The following is a 17,869-nucleotide window of genomic DNA, read 5'->3' as shown; positions in this document are numbered from 1 at the left end:
CAGAAATCCAGTCTGGATTGCAGGTAAAGCCAAGTCTAAAGATCCAAATTTGGAAACATCAGCATAAAGAAGGTATATGGAAATCAGTGACATTGCCTAAGGAGAGTTTCTAGTGAGAAGTGAACACAGCATCAAATTCTAAAGAACAGCAATATCTGAGACATGGAAGAAACAAAGACAGAGATTGAAATGGAATGGTCAGAAAGGTAGCAAGAAAGTGGCATCACAGAAGAGGGAGTAGCTAGTGTCATACACCCGAACAGTCAGGTTAGGTTGAAGACAAAAAAAGAAATGGGTTTACTAATTACGAGGCCACTTAGTGACCACAATGTACTTTCTGTGAAGCTGGTAGAAGTGAATGATATTAAGAAGTAAACCAGAGATGAGGAAGTATTTGTTTATAGCAAATAAAGTTAGCTCTAGAGAAGTCTAGCAGTAATCGAAGGGAAACAGAGAGTGGTAGTTATAGGAGGATACAGGATCAAGGGAAGATTTTTCCATTTTTTAACTGGCCTTTGTCCATGGTTCTGGGGAAACTCTAAACCCCGGGAATTTCCTGAGTAATAGGGATGCCTCTGTTATGTTTATGAAGTGATCCAAGGTCAAACCTAGATATCATCAGGTACAGAAAGGTCACCCACGTGATAAGAGAGTTGCTTTGATCCTCAGGATATCACCTCGATCTCTCAACCTCCAGCAGGACAGGGGAAATGAAGATTGAGTTCAACCACATGGCCAATAATTCAATTAATCATCTATGTGACGGAATCCTAATAAAATCTCTAGATACCAAAGCTCAGTGAACCTCTCCTGGCTGGTGAAGACCCTGATGTGCCAGGAGGATGATGCACATTGATTCCATGAGGAAAGGACACAGAAGCTCTGCATTTCCTCCCAGACCTGACCATGTATGTTTCTTCTTTTGACTGGTCCTCCTGATTTGTATCCTTTATAATAAAACTGTAATCATAATTATAGTACTTCCCCAAGATCTACAAATCATTGCAGTGAATTATTCATTCTGAGGGTGTCATGGTAAATCTGGATTTATAGCCAGCTGGTCGGAAGTGTGGGTGGCCTGAGGACCCCCAAAGTGTGGCTGGTGTCTGAAGTAAGGGCAGTCTTGTTAAGGCTCATGCTCTTCAACTTGTATGGTCTGTTCTAACTATGGTGGTCAGTGCAGAATTGAATTGCTGTATACCAGTTGCTGTATACCCAGAATATACGATGTGGGTTGTATTTGGGACTAGGGATATAATAATGAATAAATGTTATGCTCTCTGACTTCATCCAGGTTACAGTCTGATGGAAGAACAAAGTCTAGACAAGAGGAAAGGATGAAAGGGCACTCATAAATCAAGACAGCCTACATTTTCTCAGTGAAATAGTGATTAGGTCTGAAAACAAAAAGGGTTGAGATGGGGTTGGAGGCTTGGACTGAAATTGTAGAGGTCTGGAACAGCCACTCTGAAGAACAGAGAAAGAAGGTATCCTATCTAATAAAAGAGTAATATGTAAATTAACCATCACTCTGCAACAAATATGGCGGCGCCCATAGTGGCCAGGGCGGGACACTGGTGGCGTCACCCTGGCCATGCGGAAGGAGAGAAGGGGCCTTGGGTCGGAGTCTAGGGCTAGGGATGCTGGGCTAGCACCCCTGCTGCATGGAGGGAGGAGAGGGGAGGGGCCCCAGCCACGTGGAGGGCAAGGAGTGGAGGGGACTTGGGCATCGCTGCAGGCTGGGCTGAGGGCATCCCGCCCCCTGTGCATGAAGTTCGTGCACCAGGCCTCTAGTATAAATATGTTTCTCAAACTTGTGTTCTAGTAAACACTGTTTCATGAGTTGTTATTATCTATCCCTCAAGAGAAAAAGTTCCATATACAAATAAATATGGAAATGATAAAGAGAATTCTTCACTGCAGGACTTCATGAATACTTTAAAATGCTAATATTCATTATTAATCTCCTATAAAGGGATCTAAGTAGACTGATTTTTCACAGCACAGAAAACTTTTTTGATGCCACTTAACATTTTCAGAGTGTCAGTTTGCCAAATATCAATTTAGAGAAAAGAAAAAATGTTGCTGAACAGCATTATGGGCCCAGAAAAATTCATAAATTGGCTATACAGATAATCAGGAGGGGTGTGTTACTATTCTAGAGCAGTGATTTTCAACCCTCTTCATCTAATGGCACACATAAACTAATTACTAAAATCCTGTGGCACACCAAAAATATATATATTTTGCTGATCTGAAAAAAAATGGCACAATTTTTTAAAGATTTTAAAAAATTGATTATTAGAGAGAGAGGAAGGAAGAGGGAAAAAAGAAACATCAATGTGAGAGGAAAACATCAATCAGCAGCCTCCCACATGTCCCCTACCAAGAATGGAGCCCACAACTCAGACATATGCTCTGACCAAGGAATCTAACCGGCAACCCTTCTGGCAACCCTTCCGTACACAGGATAATGCCCAACCAACTGAATCACACAGGCCAGGGTGGCAAAATTTTGATTTATTCACAGTAGACAACTATTGTGTTGGCTGTTGTCATTTTTTAATTTGACAATCTAAGGGAAGAGAGGTCAGTGCCCTGACTAAATAGTCAGGTATTGCATTTTTAAAAAAATATATTTTTATTGATTTCAGAGAGGAAGGGAGAGGGAGAGATAGAAACATCAATGATGAGAGGGAATCATTGATTGGCTGCTTCCTACATGCTCCCCTACTGGGGATTGAGCCCATAATCCAGGCATGGGCCCTTGACCAGAATCGAACCCTGACCTCCTGGTTCACGGTCGACGCTCAACCACTGAGCCACACCGGCCAGGCAGGTATTGCATATTTTAAAAATTCTTGTGGCATGCCAAACTGAACATCAATGCTCTAGTCTAACATAAAGGTCACATGAGGGCAGAAAATCCAGCTGATCATGAGCAATGATACATAGCTCAGGATAACATATGGTCCCAATAAGCAGAGGCTTAGCAAAAATAAACAATCAGGCAGACAAGAGTCTGATTTGGGCCTAGGGATTTCGGAAAAAGTTTCTTAGAGGAAAGGTCTAAAGAACAGAGACACAAAATGTGTTATAATTAAAACTTCAATAACAATGGAAGGTTTTATTTAAAATATAAATATAAAAAGACTATTTTTTCCTACTTAAAGGTGAAGGTGAAATTTATAGTGGAGTGACTCCCCCAAGTTAAAATTTTGAAATAACTTTTTTTTCTTTTAATTAAGAAAAGAAGAAAAGACCTGACCAGGTGGCTCAGTTGGTTGCAGCGTCGTCCTGTACACCAAAAGGTTTCGGGTTTGATTATCAGTCAGGACAATACCTAGGTTGTTGGTTCAGTCCCTGGTCGGGGTGTAGATGGGAGATAACTGATCAACATCCCCCCTCTTCCTCTCTCTCTAAAATCAAAAAAATATTTCCTCAGGTGAGGATTTAAAAAAATGACTTATGCTCTCACTGTCCTGCTGGAACCTATGTTAACATTTTGATATATTTTCTTTTAGTCTTTCCAAATGCCTGATATTTCTGACAAAACGGGGTAAAAGAGGTCAGCCTGAAGTTTTCTGGCAATAACTCCCTTCCCCCTCACAACCAAGCATTCCTCTATAATAGTACATTTCCTCCCTGGAGAAAACTGCCACCCTCCCTTGAACAGTCTAGGGAACCTATGCTCCATCACATTTTCCACACTCTATTCTTAACTTTAACCATTATTATGTTGATACACATTTCTTCCTCTGGGACAACAAAAAGTTATTAGAATCTTTAATAACGCATATTTTTCAAGACATAAATGTCTACAAATAGGCATCAATTCATATGTCTTCATTAAGAATGGGGAGAAGGGTTTCAAATGCAATTAATGTGGCAATTAAAGTTCTTTGTGCTTTTTAGAGCTATTAAATGGATTAATTGGGTCAGTCAACTATTATAGTACAAAAAACTCTCCAAGGCCTAATGTTTTATACAAAAGACAAGGAATTCCGGAAATTTGTGTTTATAATTTGATTCTAATCTAATTTCTTATTCTTTAAGAAAAACTCTTATTCTCACAAAATGGAATTGAACAAATAAAGGTAAATCAAAATAAAAATTGATATTGACATAATGAAAATAGTGTTATTCTCATTAAAGACATAAGAATGAATGTCTTATTTTGCATTCTTATTCCAAGAGTCTGTAATTATAAAATTAATAGACAAAAAACTGATACTAAAGGCCATGTATCTTGTGTTTAAGAAGGTATTAGTGTAACCCAGAACTATGCAAGCCAAATTATCCAATAATTAGAAACATCAAGGTTTGGCCGCTGGTTTGGGCCACATGTGTACTAAAGATAGGCAAGTAAGCAGGAAGCACATGCTCCAGCCACAAGGGAAAAATGCAACTTCTAAGACCAACCAGCATTTAAAAAAATAAATACACACCCTAATTTAAACTAAAATATTCATAGAATTATAGGATTTTTGAAGTTAAAAGAGAATTTGCCACAGAAGCCTCTCAAAAGCTATAATTCAATTTGGTTAATGAAAAACCATGCTTGTTTTCTTTTCTAAAGAAAATAAAGATTCTCTCTAATTAATGCCTTCCTAAAAAATTACTAAAACAGAACATATGTATCCCAAACTATTGATGGGGAAAAACTAAATCTGAGCTGATACTGGAAAAAGGTCATTCTAAATAAAAAAGACATGTTAATAAAAAATCTGTTTTTTAAAAAAAATAAAAATTTTTTTTTTAAAAGGCCCTAACCGGTTTGGCTCAGTGGATAGAGCGTCAGCCTGTGGCCTAAAAGGTCCCAGGTTCGATTCCAGTCAAGGGCATGTACCTTGGTTGCAGGCACATCCCCAGTAGGAGGTGTGCAGGAGGCAGCTGATCGATGTTTCTCTCTCATCGATGTTTCTAACTCTCTATCCCTCTCCCTTTCTCTCTGTAAAAAAATCAATAAAATCAAAAATCTGTTCTTACTTTTAGTCAAATTTTTATTTCCAAAACAGTCTGGAAATGGACAATTACTTTAAAAATGTTTAAATGACAACTGCACTTTAATTTATAAATGCATTATTGCAATTGTTGCATTTATCCCTTTAATATACGTGTGTGTGTATGTGTGTATATATACATATAGATAGATATAGATATATATAGATACATAGATATATAGCTATAGATATATATCACAGTAAAATGATTATCCATGTACCCAACTACCTGGATTCAATATTACTAACATCTTATCATCTTGTTGTACTGCTTTACCTATCTATCTGGACAGATATATATTTTCTATTTCTTTCTGAATCACTTGCAAGTTACAGATAACCTTCTCCATTGCTTGCCTCATATTGCACTGCTGCAAAAACCAATTACAGACAGTCCTTGGGTTACGTTGGACTCGACACGTCGTTTTATGGTTACATCACCATCTCCCATTTATTTATAAAAAAAAAGTTCCATCATTTCAACATATGTACATATGTGCTTTATGTTTTTTGTTATTTATTTACCACAAGTAAAGGTCAGGAATTATCTTTCTTTTAAATTTTTTTTTTTATTGTTTCACTTCATTACTGCTGTGTATGTGCTCCATGTGAGTGACGTAGGTGCTTATGTAGGTGGGTTCCGACTTACGGCAAAAATCGCGTTACGCCGAGACCGGTTTGGCTCAGTGGATAGAGCGTCGGCCTGTGGACTGAAAGGTCCCAGGTTCGATTCCGGTCAAGGGCATGTACCTGGGTTGCGGGCACATCCCCAGTGGGAGATGTGCAGGAGGCAGCTGATTGATGTTTCTCTCTCATCGATGTTTCTAGCTCTCTATCTCTCTCCCTTCCTCTCTGTAAAAAATCAATAAAATATATTTTTTTAAAAAAATCGCGTTACGTCGCGCTGTAGGAACAGATCTCCGATGTAACCCAAGGACCTACTGTATATTCATTTAATTCTATTACCAATATGACTGCCAGATTATTATTTTTTTGTTAATCCTCACCCAAGGATATTTTTCCATTGACTTTTTAGGGAGAGTTGAAGAGAGAGGGAAAGACAGAGAGAAACATTGATGAGAGAAATACATTGATTGATTGACTCCTGCATGAGCCCCAACAAGGGCCTGGCTGGGGAGGAGCCTGCAACCAAGGTACATGCCCTTGACCAGAATCAAACCCGGGACCCTTGGGTCCACAGGCCAATGCTCTATCCACTGAACCAAACCAGCTAGGGCCAGATTAATTTTTTAATAGCCCTTTCATTTTATTACTCTTCTAATCAAGAGCCTATAATGGCTTCCTGCTTTTCTAATTCTAAATTTTGCAAATCTTCTAACTTTTCCTGCCCTGACATTCTATTATTTCTTAACAAGGAAAGCCTACATTTACCTTGAACACAGCTTTCTGCCTGAAATGCTCAAGTGCCCTCTCCTGCTGACCTAACTTAGTAAGCCTTTCTTTCCAACAAATCCAAGCCATGTTGGGGTTTTTTTTTGTTTTTTTTCTTGGCTATTTAAAGCCCTACTATTCTAGTCAGGACTAGAAACTTTAACTTAACTCTTCTCTCATCATTTCATGTTTGTACTTATGGTATCCCCAGACTGGCTGTAAACTTCTTGTACCCATTTAGCACAGTGCTCAGCTCAAAAATTGTATTCATTGGTTATTGAGTAATACTTTTCTACTTATAAAATGCCTTTGTATTAGGAAAAAAAGTACAAAAAGTTGTATTTCTCTCACTGTACCACTTCATTTCATATGGTCACCAACCCATAATTTAACAAACATCTTATGAGTTTGGCCTAGGTCAAAAGATAAATTTGATCCCAATCATATACTTAGGCACAGAGGTATGCAACCTGTTGGTGGTGGGCTCTGCAGCTATAAGGTCAAGAAGAGATGGGTGGGAAAAATTGAAGTTTCATGGTGGTGCAGTTAAAAGAGGAAGCTGGTTGGTGGAGAGTAGGAAATACAAGAGATGCATGAGACAGAACCAATCAGAGGTACAGAGAGACTGTCTCCAAAAGGAGTCTTGACTCCTGGCAGTCTTCTAGTTTCCAAAATAGTCTCTGAGGTTGTGTTGTGCTGAATTTCCTACCCTTGGATTTCTATGTGCTCCCCTCTTAGAGGCCACATAACTAACCCCCTAATCCTGAGCCACCTTGGTTTCTGTTCCTAAGGACAGCACCTTCATGTCTTCAGATCTTGGTTCTGAACTTTACCTTCTAAAAGAGGCCTCTCGTCATCACTATGTAAAGAACCACTCTCCCTCTACTCACAGAATTCTCTGTTATCATCTGGTTTCCTTCATAGCATCCTTATCACTACTAGAAATCATCTTATTTATCTGTTTATTGTCTATCTCTCCGCTCCTAGAATGTAAGCTCCTCAAGAACATCAATCCCACACGCAGAAGAGTACCTGACATATAGTGAGCAGTAAGCACTCAATAAATAAATATATTTTGAATAAACACCTGTAGTATCTGTTTTGCTCTTTTAAAACCCACATTTTTAATATATAAAAAAACACCTCTTGATATTATTCTACTTTTTTCCATAAGTGGCACATGGTGGAAAGGATGATTAATGAAAGGTCGCCTAAATCTATGGATATAAGACAGGAACTTTTAGCAGCATACCAGAATAAACTGTCATATCTGGTCTATCACCAACTCTAGCTCTTTCTGCAGTGTGTGGGCGAAGATACTTCTTTGGAAATAAAATCTGCTTCTTATTACTTTCCTCCAGATAGGCGTTTGCTTTTTCTAACTTAAAATTTATTACATTCTTTTTCAGGATTCTGGATTGACTATTATATAATTCCTCAAATGTCAACTTATTGAAACCTAGCCCGTAATTTTGCTCTTTGCCTCTTTTGTTCTGTAACAAAACATCTTAAATAGAAACAGAGCTATTATCAGGCGCATGACAGATCCACTGCATTTTAAGGTCCCATCCCATCCTTCAAAGGGAACACTAGAAGTGTGTGTTGGGGTGCAGGGGGCGGGGGGAGGACAGGGGTGGAAGGAAAGTGCACTGGAATAGGAAGCGTGGCATTACTCCAATGTAGAGGGTGTGGCCAAACTTCCCAAGAGATGATAATCATTGAGCAAGTAATATCACTCTCTCACCTCGACAGCCTCCCCAGAATAGGAATGAAAATCTGTGTCAGAACAGATAAGACTTGTAAAATCTTATACCAGAGTAAACAGGCGTATCCAATCTTGAACGGGGAAAGGACAGGGGAAAGAGCAGGAATACAAGCTCAGCCTTCACTGAAATACAATTTAATACTGTGTTCTCAACTTTTGCTTAGGATTGAAGAACATTTTCCACACTTTCTGCAGATACACAGAGGAAGCTTTTGTCCATTGTAGTACTCACTGGCCTTTATGTAAAGAAACAGGTAATAAATGTTTCCTAGAATTTAGTACAAGGGACAAATCTCACATTTAGATCAAACTGAAATTTTTCTTTTTAATCAAACAATGCAAACTCTATGCTGTCATGGACTTTTAGAGTTGGAAGGGCCTTTAGAAATCATTTAGCCCAGGTGCTAGGAAGGGAAAAGAGTTCTAGAAGCAAACGAGTTTTTATATTTCTACTAGAGGCCCAGTACATGAAATTCATGCACTGTGTGTGTGAGTGGGGGGGGTTCCCTCATCCCGGCCTGCGCCCTCTCACAGTCCGGGATCCCTCTCGCAGTCTTGGACCCCTCGGTCCTTATTGCCCACCTGCTTGCTGCTCCTAGCGCTGCCAGGGAGGTGGGAGACACTCCCGCTGCCACCACCACTGCCAAACGGCTCGCCAGCTGTGAGCTTGGCTTCTGGCTGAGCAGCACTCCACCTGTGGGAGCTCACTGACCACCAGGGGGCAGCTCCTGCATTGAGCATCTGCCCCCTGGTGGTCAGTGTGCATCATAGCGACCAGTCCTTCTGCCTGTTGTTCTGCTGTTCAGTCGATTTGCATATTAGGGTTTTATTATATAGGAGGATAATAATTTTATTGATATAAATCATGATAAATTGATTAAACAAGGCCATTAGACTGAGGTGGCTTTACTGCTTTCCTTAGTAGCCTACCTAAGCAATCCAAAACCTAACCTTATAATACCTTAAGGCTAAGGAATTGAAACCTAAGGACAATCAATCACAAACAGCCACCTAGGCTTTCCTGAATAAGGTATCCACTTAAACTATCGCCAAACAAATAATTTCTCTGCTTTGCTTCCACCTCTTCTCTATGAAAGTCTTTCCCCTGAACTCCTGTCATGTCCTGTTTGGTGCTGCTCATTTGAATAATTTGTTGCTCAAATGAACTCTTAAATTTTTAATGTCTCACTTTATATAGCAACAATCACGTAACACAAAATCCTCCTTTTACAATTAAGTTGTTTTTAGTATATTCATGGAGTTGTGCAACTATCACCACAATCTAACTTTAGAACACTTTCATCACCCTAAAGAAAATTCCATATTCATTAGCACTCATTTCCCCATTCCCCCAGCAAACCAGTTTCTTTACCACAGGAATCCCTGGACCCTTTCAAGGGATTCTAACAAGCTTTTTGAATTTATAAGAAAGGGGGTACAATGTGCAGTGTTTCCCAAACTCATTCAATAGCTAACATCTCAGTGCTTACTATATGCTATTCTAAATGCTTTTCATGTATTACCTCAATTCCCACACCAAAAATTTATTATATATGGATCTATATATATATATATAATAAATGTGGATATTAAAGCACAAAAAGACTGAGGCTAAGTAACCTGTTCAAGTATTCTTAACTACTCCACTCTACTACTCTACAATCAACCACAGAACCAACTAGTTGTGAGATGAGAATGAACCATGGGCCATAACTTTGGAAATGCTTTAGTTCAGTATCTTTAACTTAATGAGACAAATGAGGCCCGGAAAGGTAAGCTGATTTAGCAAGAATACAACGCATTCTCCCTCTCTCTCTCTCTTTCTCATTTGATTTCCATCTAATTGACAGCTAAATTTAGAACCCAATGCAATGAACTAATCCCAGGTTCCTGACTTAATTCTCTCCCTTCTTTAAAGACTTTCTTGCCTAAAAAAAAACCACAACAAAACCACAACCCCTCCAAGCTTTAACATTGTAAGCTGTCGGGGCTGGTGTTGCTCTCTCCCGGTGCAAGCTCTCGCGGTCAACGATGCACCCGCTCCATCCCTTTTGCACGTACAGTGCCTCGTTGGAGGACCGGTCAGTTTTCCTCCACCCGAGGCGGAGGTCAGCTCCCTCCCTCTGTGCACCCACAGCCCTTCATCTGCTCTGGACACTCCTGCCTTGCATTCCACAGCTTGTGTCCTGCTGTATGCACCCCACTTTCTAGCCAGAGAACTACTGGGGGGCAGGCAGGTATTCACATCAACTCCTAAAGCCCAGCAAAGGAGGCGCAGTAAGCCCTGACCACTTTCCTCCCCACTTCTGGTTTAATTCCTCCGGAGCCAGAACCGAAAGGAACCGAAGTCCAAAACTCTGCTCCAGCCTGCCAGCCCCCAGAGAGCGAGGCTGGCTGATGGTTTAGCGTTTCCAGTCGGAGCCCGGCGCCCGCAGCGCCATCGGGTCGGAAGGCTTGGCCCCTTCTCCTCTGGAACCTGGGCCCGTCCACGCTCGCCGCCCGAGGTCTGCCTTTCGGAACCCGGCGAGGGTCCAGCCACAATAACGGGTCAGGGCGGCGGTGGGCTGGCTGCACCTCCCAGACCCGTCCAACCCTCGCGACGATCCGCGGCGAAGGCATTTCACGCTTTTCGGGACAGACCCCCGAGTCTGGTGAGGAGATAGGGGACGAACTGGGATGCCGGGTCGGGTGGGTGACAGAGCAAGGCCTCGAACCTGCGTCCCCGCTCCCGGCTCAGCAGACCTTAGGGGCGGGGAAGGCGAGGGTGGAGCGGGGTCCGCGCTCGTTCAGCCTCGGCACCTCTCCCCGCCGGCTGGGACCTCCGGCCCTGGGTCACCGGACGCGGCCGGGTCTGGGGGTCGCGCGCCCCCCCTCCCAGCCCCGCGCCATCTTGGAGCGCTGAGGCGGCCGCCCCGGCCCGCCCCGAACCGCCGCTCCAGCAGTCACTCACCCGCACTGCCCGGGGCCAGGCCCCCTGCCACCTCCGCGACCCCCGCCACGGCCAGGAGAAGCGGCAGGGCAGCGAGCGGAGAGGCCCGGACGGTCGCCATGTCCCGGCCCGGAGGTCCGCAGCCGCGGGATGCTCGGACCCAGCCCGGCCGCCGCCGCCGCCGCCGCTCGCGGAGGCCCCGCCCCGGCGCCCTGGGCCTTTGCTGATTGGCTGCGGCGTGACCAAGCGCCGCCCCTCGGTCTGAAGGCGTTTCCAAAACCTGCGGGGGGCGGAACGTGCCCGCGACCCCGGCTCTTTGTTCCGGCCCAGCTGGGAGTCGGCTTCCGCAGCGGGGACCCCCTGCTGCACCTCCGGGGGGAGTCGGAGGATGTCGGAGCTGGAGGCCCTTAGGACACCTCTGCCGCGTCCCGGGGTTTGCAGATAAGGTCGCGGAGGCTCAGAGAGAGGACCGACCTGCCCGAGATCACACCGCAAGCCCTTTTATGAGAACCAAAGCCTGAGAACTAAGACGAAGTCCAAGGCTGAGCCAGAGTAACTTATCCTTCTCGCGGACCCTCCATAATCTCTCTCTTTTTAAAAAATAAATATATTTTATTGATTTTTTAGAGAGAGGAAGGGAGAGGGATAGAAAGTTAGAAACATGGATCAGCTGCCTCCTGCACACTCCCCATTGGGTATGTGCCCGCAACCAAGGTGCATGCCCTTGACCAGAATCGAACCCAGGACCCTTCCGTCTGCAGGCCAACGCTCTATCCACTGAGCCAAACCGGTTAGGGCCCTCCACAATCTCGTGATATCCTTTCTGCTCAGACACTGCCTCACGCTCAAAGAAGGCGTGTCACCCAGGACAGCGCGGCCTCCCCTACCGTCTGAGGTTCTCTGCCGCAGACACGGCCCCAAGCACAGACTCACCCCCGAAGTTCTTTGACGCGTGTGGCTTCCACGTGTCATTGATGCCTCATCCTATCAGGAAAAGGTTGGGGAGGAATGCTTGTGTATCTAGATATGGAGAGCCTCGAAGGTCAGGTTTAGACTTTAAGACACAGTTTGGAGGTGGGTCCCCACTTCACCCCTCACCTCTCCTTCCCCGCAGTTACTGGCGGGGGGGGGGGGGGGGGGGGGGGGGGGGAATGTTTGAAAGGGTACAGTGGCTAGCAAAGCACTCACTCTCTCGCTCTGGGTCTTCCTCTCTCAGTTCCCCAGTTAATACCTTTTCCCTCTCCCTTCCCTTAAAAACAACAACAAGAAAACATAACCAGAGTTAAACATTTTAAATCCTTTAATATCGTTAAATATGCAGTGTTTACATTTCCCTTATTGTCTCCTAATCTCCTTCCCCAGTTTTTCAAGTTCCAAACAAAGCCCATATATTGAAGGTGGTTTGTATGTCTTTAGGTCTCTTTATACCGATGGTCTCTCTCTCCACGTTTACAAAAGGACAACATGAATAAATTATGATAATCTTCCTAAAGCATCTGCTCTGATGGCAACTCTCTTGCTTTAAACTCTCTGAGAGGCCACCTTTTTTCTTACAGGATAGAATGATGTGCGATTGTTGAACATGGTGCCAGAGGTTCTTAGCAATTGGGCCCTGAAACAGCTTTTTCCACTTCATCTTCACACCCTCCCTGTACCCCTGCCATCGTCCTCTCAGAACCTCCTATCTTGTTCCAGACCTCTTCATTGCTTTCACCCCTTTCACAACATGTATCTCCTCTGCCCAGAATTCCCCAATTCTTGTGGTAACCTGGCTCAGCTGAGGGAACTAAGATGGTTGCTCTGGGCCCAACTGGGCCCTAGAACAGGGGTTCTCAACCGTGGCTGCACATTAGAATCACCTGGAAATCTTTTTAAAATCCTGATTTCTGGGCCTCATCCTCCGGAAATTCTGTTTCTTTGTTACTAATGTTGTGGCCCCACCCCATAACAAAGAAACAGAATTTCCGGAGGATGAGGCCCAGAAATCAGGATTTTAAAAAGATTCCCAGGCGATCCTAATGTGCAGCCAAGGTTGAGAGCCACTGCCCTAGAAGGACCTGAGCAGAAAGAGGGCTCGTGTAAAATGACTGACACATCTTGCTTTACCTTGAACTGTCCTGGTTTTAAAACTGCAAGCCCTATGTCCCAGGAACTTCATTAGTCCCAGGCAAAATGGGACAGTTGGCCTCCTTACTTCTGTACACCTCAGAAAATGTCATAAGGGACGCCTATAAGGGGGTTTCCATATAGAAAAATGGGGTCATATAGGTCATTGATACCACTCCCAAGGTAATTCAATAGGTGGACTGATTGCTATAAGCCGTGGAGATGGGTCATTCGACCATTGCTCCCTGTATTGGCCTCCTAGGCTGCCGGAACAACGTGACACAATCTGGGTGGCTTAAACAACAGAAATTAATGTCTCAAAGTTCTTGAAATGTATGTCTCTAAGTTCTTGAAACCAGAAGTCAGAGATCAAAGTGTTGGCAGGGTCGGTTCCTTTGAGAGCTGTGAGGAAATATCTGATTCATGCCTCTCCTAGCTTCATTGGTTGCTGGCAGTCTTTGGCATTCCTTGACTTGTGGATGCATCATCTTGGTCTCTGCCTTCATGTTCATGTGGGATCCTCTTATGCATATGTGTCCATCCAAATTTCTGCTTTTATAAGGACACCAGTCATATTGACTTAGGGGGCCCACCCTGCTCCAGTATGACTCATCTTAACTAAATACATCTGTGATAATCCCTATTTCTAAATAGGGTCACGTTCTGAGGAACTGGGGGTTAGGAATTCAGCATATGAATTTGGGGAGGGCAGCACACAATTCAACTCACAGCAGTAGCAAATGAAAGACCATCCACCTACCCCTTCAGAAATCATTGACTCTGAAGGAGAGGCTGAAGAAGGAAGAAAAGGATAAAGGATTGGCCAGTTGCTGTTCAAAGATTCTAAGTTCCCCAGTAACAGTAGTTGAGCTCACCTCAGTTGACTCACAGAAGTGATACCTGAAGTCTTATGCACAAAGAGAATGCTTGAATACTTGAAAATCTCATAGCTATAGAATCAGAAATGACTTTATTTCCAGGTAACTCTCATGAGATATGGCAGCAAAGTTGCTCTGGATGAATCAAACAATGTAATTAAGCTGAGGGGCTCTGTTAGTAGAGACAATTTCTCTACTACCAAGGTGTGTAATTGGGACAGACATGTTAGGAGAATGACTAAATCTGAGTTGTGGAGACACTAAGTGGAAGCTGCTTGAGATCCTCCCACCCCGAATGATGGCTGACCAGCTCCTATATCCTGGGGGAAGTCAGAAAATAGGGAGACTGAGGTACTTCTTGGCCAAGCATTCTGTGGTTCAATATCTGGATCATTAACCCTCCTGTAAAGGGAGCCAATAAGCAGATGGGACCTGGAGACTCTATTGACCATTATTGCCCATTGAGGCAAATAGCTGGACACTGGCCTCAGGCATGGTCAATGGGCTTGAACAAATAGCACATCCATTTTAGATTATCTTGCTGTTTTGTGATGAAGCCAAAAGCTTATTTCCAGTTTCCCTACATTAAGACAATCAGATCAGGTAGCTTTCCCACGAGATAGAAAGCAGCAATGTAACTTACTAGTAGTGGAAAGAGCATGGGCTTCCGAGACACCTGAGTCCAAATTGCACTCGACACTAGCTAGCTGTGTGACCATGGGCAAAGTCTTTCGACTTCTCTTTCCTTTCCTTTTATCTTCGACTTCTTGAGAAGATTAAAAAAGACATTGTAAATGTGTCTCACATTCCCGTAAAACTAAAACTTGACATATGCACAAGTTTACTCAATGTTCATGCAACTGCACAAAATTTTATATGCAACACATGGACTTTAATAGAACAGAATTTGGCCTTTATAAACTAGCTTACACATCAAGTCACATTTATAATGTGGCATGATTATTGTGTGGTCAGTTACATGTTCACTTGTTGTTGTGCAATTGGTTGTGACACCATGAGGAGAACACGCACCAAGCAGATGATTCTGAGCCTCTCCCGACACTTGATTGAGAACAGTGCACATGTGTACTGCCTGGTACAATTATAAGCAAGCAGATGTGCATGGGCCCAGATTAAAGAAAAGATCCGCACAGAACTACACTTTTTCTAATCAAGGACACATTTAAAGAAGATAAAATAAATGCACGGAAAACGGCATGAAAAAATTTATTCTGAGGACTATTCAAGAGGCAGTCACTTCACCTCACCAGCGTGGCTCAGTGGTTGAGCCTCAATCTATGACCCAGGAGATCAAGGTTCCATTCCCAGGTAGGGCACATACCCGGGTTGTGGGCTCCATCCCCAGTGGGGGCAGCCCATCAATGATTCTCTCTCATTATTGATGTTTCTCTTTCTCCCTCTCCCTTCCTCTCTGAAATAAAAAGAAAGAAAGAAAGAAAGAGAGAAAGAAAGAAAGAAAGAAAGAGAGAGAGAGAGAGAGAGAGAGAGAGAGAGAGAGAGAGAGAGAGAGAGAAAGAAAGAAAGAAAGGAAGAAAGAAAGAAAGAAAGAAAGAAAGAAAGAAAGAAAAGGGCAATCACTTAAACAACACATGGTGGTAACCTCTAGAACAGCGGTTCTCAACCTGTGGGTCGCGACCCCTTTGGCAGTCAAATGACCCTTTCACAGGGGTCACCTAAGACCATCCTGCATATCAGATATTTACATTACGATTCATAACAGCAGCAACATTACAGTGATGAAGTAGCAACAAAAATAATTTTATGGTTGGGTCACAACATGAGACACTGTATTTAAAGGGCCAGAAGGTTGAGAACCACTGCAGGGTGTGAAAAATTAAAACAGAACAAGTTTGTGTGTGTCTGTTGTCTTACTACATATTAAAAGCTATTTAGAATATCTATATTTAGGTTTCTCAAATCAAACACTTGAGAAACCTCCATTTGGGAAGACTGAGTTTTGCTCGATTAGACTATCCTTATTCAAGAGTTTTTTTTACAATGTGTGCTTGAACATGTCTGTTTCAATTCTGATACCTCCTTTCACGCTCTCTTCCACAGCTGGAATAAATCTGTCATTCTGTTCTTTTTTAGCTTTTTGTAATCATGATGATGTTTTATGTTTAATTCTAATTCATCTGAAGTTTATGGTAACGTATGGTGTGATGTATGGATCAAAGGCAAACCTTCATTTGATTTAATATTGTTGCTGTCCCACTATTTATTAAAAAGTGTTTTCTTCTTTGTGCTATTAATTTTGATCTGACATGTACATATTAACTTTGAATAGTTGGAATTTTCTGTTATCTTTGATACCACTGATTTTACAAAACTTAAACAATAGTGGTGTATAGTTTAGTAGTTGTTACTTCATAATAAGTTCAAATCTGATAGGAAGAATCTAACATTGTTACCTTCAAAAGAGCCTTGTATTGTTCAATTGTTCTTCACTAGCAATGCATGTAGTTCAGTAGAGTCTTGGGGAATTATAAACAGTAAATAACTATGTTTTTAAGCCCAGGTTTCCTATTGGCCTTACCTCAGACATAGCAAAATACAAATTTTGGGGAATAAGCATATTAAAGAAGTTCTGTTACAATTTGAGAGCTTCCACCATAGAAATTGAGGTCATTTTTATTGTATTTCTCCTTCTAAGCTCTGGCCAATCACTCTGCCTTACTTTATATTCACATAACACAATTTTTTTTTATTGACTCCATCTGTCATGTCTAGAATTGTGTTTGTTCCGATTTTTTTGATACTTACTACTGTAAATATGGTATTATTCCTGTTATTCTTTTCTGTCTATTGATGATATGTAGAAACACAATTGATTTTCGAGAAGGTATTTCTATCTCCTTAACTTTTCTGAACTCATATTACTGCTAATAGTTTTCTGGTTAATTTTTAGAAACACAAGAATAGTGTTTTCTGCAAAATTTGACAGTATTTCTTCCTTTGCTATATGCATGCCTCTTATTTTGCATTTGAGCACATTTTTATATCTACTTGCACTTGTGCATTTTAGAGCTACTTGGATAGGAATGCATGGTTTCTAGTCTAGCATGTAAGAAGCTTGGAGTGGCCACTCTGTGTTAGCAAGTAAAAAGATGAACATGCTGGTAAAGCAACAATTCTTCTTAGAGCCGCAAAAGAAGTGAGTGAGGTCAGAGGGTAAACTGCTGCCCTAGCATTGGAGAGGCCAGGCTGGGTTGCTGATGCCTGAGGACTTGGCACCCAGCAGGGACTTCCACGCAGGCGTTGCTTCCCTGCCTCTTCCTTCAGTCCCTCAGCCCTGGCCCCAAGCCGTCCAGGACCTGCTGCTCAAAGTGTGGCCTGCAGAGCAGCAGCACAGGCATCACCTGGGAACACGTGAGAGACGTAGAATCTCCGATCCCACCTCAGATTCACTGAATCCGAATCTGCATTTTCACAACATCCTCAAGGTGATTCATGAGCACATTAAACAAAATTCAAGAAGCTCTGATCTCGGGAGCTTGCAGAAATGTCCACCAGATGGCAGGATTGCAGCAGGCATTGGCAGCAGAGCCACAATCGGGCACCAAGTCTCCTTTGAATAGTACCGTAAAGGGCACTAGAAGCTTGGAGCCATCGCCCATGAACTGTGGAAAGCACGAATGGGAGAGCGAGCCCAGAGGAGAACCCTAGTCAGTGAGTGGCAGGTTGTGGCGTGTGAGCCATGAATCCCTCCTTCTCTGGGCTTACCCCAGGTGTTTCCACATGCATTGTCTAGGGCAGTGGTTCTCCACCTTCTGGC

General features: G+C 42.8%; 1 protein-coding gene across 1 annotated transcript in view; it reads right to left on the bottom strand.

Moving 5' to 3' along the window:
* Window positions 1-11,283, bottom strand: part of RECK (reversion inducing cysteine rich protein with kazal motifs) — a 68,225-nt gene extending 56,942 nt beyond the window's left edge. The window contains exon 1 of the mRNA XM_059657327.1: window positions 11,111-11,283. Coding sequence (XP_059513310.1) covers window positions 11,111-11,210 — 100 coding nt within the window. The 5' untranslated portion in view covers window positions 11,211-11,283. The remainder of the gene's footprint in view (window positions 1-11,110) is intronic.
* Window positions 11,284-17,869: the final 6,586 nt, after the last annotated feature.

This window comes from Myotis daubentonii, chromosome 11 (assembly GCF_963259705.1).
Source record: "Myotis daubentonii chromosome 11, mMyoDau2.1, whole genome shotgun sequence".
Taxonomy (NCBI): Eukaryota; Metazoa; Chordata; class Mammalia; order Chiroptera; family Vespertilionidae; genus Myotis; species Myotis daubentonii.
Note: the sequence above shows the minus strand (reverse complement) of the source record. Positions and strands in the feature narration are given on the sequence as shown.